Source organism: Protobothrops mucrosquamatus, unplaced genomic scaffold (genome assembly GCF_001527695.2).
Source record: "Protobothrops mucrosquamatus isolate PMUCROS unplaced genomic scaffold, P.Mucros_1.0 scaffold2864, whole genome shotgun sequence".
Lineage (NCBI taxonomy): Eukaryota > Metazoa > Chordata > Lepidosauria > Squamata > Viperidae > Protobothrops > Protobothrops mucrosquamatus.
In genome coordinates, this window is record NW_015388894.1 from 157161 (window position 1) to 163005 (window position 5845).

The window sequence follows — 5845 nt, forward strand, 5'->3', positions numbered from 1 at the left end:
TAATTTCAAATTTAAGAAAATATTTTTGCCAAACTCTTAACAATGCAGTCCTTATTATATGATTTCTAAAAGTTTTATCAATTTTTTTCTGCATAAAAAGATAAGCATGCCACCCAAAGTACAAGTCCCATCCTTCGACATTCAAAATCCCTTTGTTGGACAAATTAATCCAGTCAGCCATCCACGTTAATGCACAAGATTGTGCATTGATTGTTTCTGTTGTTGTTTGTTGCTTATCAGATATTGTCTACTAAGGAAGACATGCCTTGATTTTTTTATTATATCTTTTAATTGGGATATAGATGGAGTTATCGCTATAGTCTACATATTTTAGTATTATTTGTTTTTATCTTGGTATCTAAAATCTAGATGCCATCAGAAACAACTAATTATTTCTACTGATAGAATCTTTACACGTCATACATTTTGGTGTGTGTATTGCCTAATTCCAAGTTAAGATTTTAAAATATTTTCACAGTGAATGAATTTTAACTTTCAAAAATATTTTTTTCTATGCTTCATGAATGCTTTGCCACCTTGTAATAAGTCTTTTTTGGAAAGTGTGTGAGGCAGGTGTAGTTGCAAATGATAAAAGGAATCAATCAATAGATCAGTTAAAAAAAAAGGATGTTTCTACAATATATATGATACAATATTATTCCAAAAATGATACTCGTTTGAATCCCTTTAAAGTTATTCTTCCTTTCTCAGCAACATCAAGTAAAGGTGGTGTAGTGCAAAGCACACCCAAAAAAGAAGCTGAAGTTGTAGCCCCAAAGAAGAAAGGTACAGTAACAACTCAGAAGACCGTTAAGTCTTCGTCCAAGGCATCACAGGAAGGCTCAGCTTCAACAGAAGAAGATATTCCTGCTCTTCCTACCATTGATGAAAATTTGCTTCAACAGGTGAGGGATATAGAACCTTAAATTCTTTCCTAGTGGAATAAGCATCCTACCCTGAGTTTGTCCTATGTGTTTCACCAAGATGATTCAGGATTTGGTAAAACTTGGTGTCATGAGATTTTCTCACAAGCATGGCAAAATCTTGCGACAAAGAAAACAAGCCTGATTTCCAAACGTGAATTTTGCATACAGTTTTACGACTATTTCTCCGTTTTGATCCCTCCAAGCTCTTTCTCTTTTCCCAAGGAATGGCTAAATCTTTGGGGTTATTTTAGTAATGTCATTTGATTTCATTTCCACGTGATCTGCAAAAAAAGGTTTATTTTCTGAAATTATTCAAATGTATCAATGTATATTAAATTATGGGTGTTATCAAAATGTTTAATTTGACAAGCAATAAAGATTGAACTTTAACAAAATGCCATGTTCTGTGTAATTAAGCTATTGATTTGTGTGATTCTAGTATGGTTATTAAATTAACAATTTTATGAGATTTAATATTATGGATTTTGGCTTTTTACTAAGGCTTTATAGTTCAATTACCATGGATTTTTTTTGTTGTTTATTTTTATGTTACAGCCTAGATTTTTCATAGCTTATATTATAGCTTAGAGGTTTTACAGTGGACTATGATGATATACAGTTGGACTACCAAAAATAGTATTAACCTTAAAGAATAGCAAATTTAAATGAAATTCAAATGAAGATAGAAGTTGCCACTGACATATTAAGCTGAAAGATCAGATACGTTGTTTTTATATAACTGCCATGGTCAAATTCATCAAACATCCTATTTTAGCTCTTCTTTCCTTCCATTATCTCAAGCTACAATAGTTTAAAATAGCAGTCAAGGAGAATGTTATTGACTTAAACCAATAACTTTATATATGAAATTGTAATATATTGTTTTTCAATTTTACAGACCCACAAATATATTATACAAGCTTCGGTGTTATATAATAGTTGGCCACTTACTGAAAGTCAAATTGTATTTGTTCAGGCACTAAAAGAATTAGAAAAAAATGAAATCAAAGGTAAGTCACTGTGTTAGGTATTTATTGATGAAAAGTGTCATAGCGATTAAAATTAATTCTTAATATGCTGTATTAATCCATTTATTTCCAATATATCACCACTTTCCAGTGTGACTCTTGGTAGTTTACATAAGAGCAATAAAAACACAGCTAACAATGAATAAAAACAGTAAAACAAATAAACCACTTTAAATAACAATGAATGATATCCTATCATCCAGTCATAATAAAAAATCAAACGCTCCAAAGTGATGGAATTCCTGAAGAAATACTGCCCCATCTCTTTTACCTCTTAAATGAGGGAGTGTCAGCTCATTTAAAGTGTCTAGCAGTTAAAGCATCCATTCTCAGAATGACCACATTTTGTAAATTATATGGGTAAGCTTATGATAGTATTAAGAGTGCAAGGAAAATGGACATGGAAGAAAAGGAAAGAAGTAAAAGCACAAGTCCTAAACAAAATCATACGAAAATATAAATTAATCTCTTAACAGGAAAAAATACTCAGTAGACAGAAGAAAAGAGGGTACATAAGCTGCTTGGAATAGAATGAAATGAATTATTCCAGTGGCAAATATGAAAAAAGAGGCTTGATGAAATGAAAGAGGCTGTGGATTGCGGGAAAATGCAAACAAGAAAATAATTGCTACAAAAAAGAAGAGAAATATTTTCTGCGAAGCATAGAGAAAAAGATATGTTGCATAGAATAAACCAAATACAGCACAAAAAATGTTTGTGCTTAAAAGAGACAAAACAGTTTTGTGGAAGCATTTTTTTTTTCAAAATAGATGAGGGATAAACAATAGAATTCCAGCACTTCTGGCCGTATTGTTATACAAAAGAATTATATTAGGAGAAACAAAAAAATAAATTTAGTGCAATGAGATTGGGATATCTAAATGTGTGTGATGAAAAGAAAAAGATGGGAAATGAATGAATGCTGAATGAATATGGATTGAATACAAATGTGAGTGATCAATATAAAGGAAATACATAGAAGTGGAATCGCAAAGTGAATATATGAAGAAAGAGCGAATAAGTTTAGAAGACGACGACCAAGTCATACAACTTTAACATGTACATGTTATAAGCAGGTAAACTAAGGAAAATTAAGATAAATGTACACAAACATACATTATAATGAAGCCAGATAATTTTGAAAAGTATGCACAGTTGGGAATAAATGTATTGAAATCAATGTGCATATGTCTTTTCATGGATACAGTGTAATTTTGTTGCAAAATATTTAAAATAATATAGAACAGGCAAACTGTCAGGAAAACTAGAATGTGATTGAAACTAAAACTGACAGATTCTGTTATGTCTACCCAAATGTACTTTACTGGTAATTTCCAGAACATTGTGCATTAATAGAAAATGTCTGCTTCAAATCTTAACATTTCTTATTTCATAATATAAGGCAACAGTGCCATCTGCAGTAAATTATTATTCTCTAGTTTAAGTAGCTAGAGCACAGCGTGTAGATCATTTTTGACATTTTTAAATTAATGGAGGAAAAGTATAAATTTTAGAAGTTGTCTCCTGGTTTAATTCCAGTAGAAAACGTATGTATTTATGCTAGGAAATGAATGCTGAGGAGAAGACACCATTTTAGTTTAAAATGTTGCCTTTACAATGCCAGCAAAAGGCAAAGAAAACAAGGCATAAGGAAACCATTTCCGACTGTGGGGAAATGCAAACAAGAAAACAATTGCTAAAAAAAGAAGATAAATATTTTCTACAAAGCATAGAGAAAAAGATATGTTGCGTAGAATAAACCAAACACTGCACAAAAAAATGGTTGTGCTTAAAAGAGAATAAAAATGCTTTGTAGTGGTATGTGGGAATGACTGTATTCCAAAGTTATCTGTCTATCGGAAAGTTGCTTCTGCTTCAGCTCCCTCTCCCTCTGCCAGTCTATACATCTCCCCCGTCTGCTCTGGAAAATTGGGTGGAAAGGGAATGGAAAGGGACAGGAAGTCACACTGCATGAAAAGAACATTCACTTCATGTTGATTATACCCAGGGCTTTTTTTCTCATAGAACGCCCAGAACGGAGTTCCGGCACCTTTTTTGGATGGAACTTTGTAGGGTAGGCAAGGCGGGTTGTATGATGTGTGTGAGTTCCGGCACCTTTTTAAAAAAAAAATAAAAAAAAATCACTGATTATACCTCTATATACTTTTGGTATACGGATCTGAAAAAAGATATCCAAGCACAAAAGTTTCAAATGATGAATGCTTAATATTGTCATTTGAATAAAATTATATGCAGCTCGTCCTGTTGAGAGACATGAAGAGAATATATCTATCTTAAGTCCAGACATCCATAGCAATTTGGAAAGTCAAAAGTCGGCAGGTTCTTCCAAAACCACTAGAAAAACAAAGGAAAAAACAACTGACAAAGCCGAAAAAGCACCTAAAGAGAAACCAGTATCTGCTGCTAGACCAGAATCACAGGTAAGGATAAGTTACTGTAAATTGTAAATGTCCAAAGTAACAGTGTAGACTTCTCAGGGTTTGCTTCTTGGCCTACTCCTGTCTTTCCCATATTACAGTTAGAGGGGAAAACAGAATTTTTTTCTTCTTTGTTTTTTACCCCACCCATACCCAACCCCCAATATTAGTACACTGCCTAAAATTGTCATAGTTGAGCCCTGGTGACTTGCTACCTTGAGATATCTATCTTGAAATCCAGAATGGTACCTGGTTTAATAATATTATCATTACATTTTTATGTTGGATATAACAATGAAGTTGTAATACTAACTACATTATTCTAGCAACAATTGCCCGTGCATGGGACTTGGAGGAAAGATATTACAGGTAATCTTCATTTAACAACCATTCATTTAGCAACTGTTTGAAGTTATGACAGTGCTGAAAAAAAGTGACTTACGTTCGGTCTTGCACTTACCACCACCATGGTGTTCCCGTTGTCAAGTGATCAAGATTCTGGTGCTTGACAGTTGTCATATGTTTATGATAGTTGTAGCATCCTGCAGTCACATGGTTACTATTTGCAACCTTCCTAACCAGCTTCCAAAAAGCAAAGTCAATGAGGAAACCAGTAGGAGGTCTCAAGTTATGATCACATGATGATTTGCTTAAGGACCACCGGTGTTCCTTTTAACAACTGTAACTGAGACTGCTCTTGTTAAGTATGACAGTCACATGATGTTTTGCTTAAATAAGTGTTTCATTTAGCAACAGACTTGCCAGTCCTAATTAGGATTGTTAAGTGAGGACTACCTGTACCCATTTTGTTAAGTACATTGATGATCCATATAAAAAAACCTGATAAATATATTTTTAAAATTCAGATTGCATGTTTTAGATATTTTGAACTGAACATTGGTGAGCGTCACATTTGGTGAGATGGGTGGCAAGTTGGTAGTGATTCTCCGAGATGATACAGAAAGATCTTCAACCTTCACATGTTCCAACAGTGCACTCGTCACCACTGTAACTTCAGTCCATCCATCTTGCTGCTGGTTAACTGCTGGTCACCAATCTTCTTTCCATTAAATTGCATCTAATATATGAATCCCTCCAAGGAGTTCATGGTTTGAACATGCTTTGATTTCATGAAATTTTTTGCTCATTGGCGTTAAGTCCTAGTCCACTGATTCAACTTCATCCTTTTTCTGTTATAACACAGTTTTGACTGCTACTATTAGTTAAGACATGCATTTGTCCCCTCAAAAAAATATCAGTGCACAGCATTTGCCAATACACACTTCATTAGGGTCATGCCTATATTTGTCAATAAAATTTTATCACATTAATTCTCTGGGAGAGATTCTGAATGTGAAAGTCAGTGGAAACAGAGCCACTTACGCCTGTCTGCTTCTGCTCTGTGTACTTCTTTTCCAGCAGTCTGATCCCAACAAACCCTTTTGGATTTTGC

General features: G+C 33.6%; 1 protein-coding gene across 1 annotated transcript in view; it reads left to right on the plus strand.

The window, feature by feature from the left end:
• The window catches only part of LOC107296556 (androglobin), a 65745-nt gene extending 63319 nt beyond the window's left edge, over nucleotides 1-2426 (plus strand). The window contains exons 25-26 of the mRNA XM_015825883.1: nucleotides 712-905; nucleotides 1825-2426. Coding sequence (XP_015681369.1) covers nucleotides 712-905; nucleotides 1825-1953 — 323 coding nt within the window. The 3' untranslated portion in view covers nucleotides 1954-2426. The remainder of the gene's footprint in view (nucleotides 1-711; nucleotides 906-1824) is intronic.
• The last annotated feature ends 3419 nt before the right edge of the window (nucleotides 2427-5845 follow it).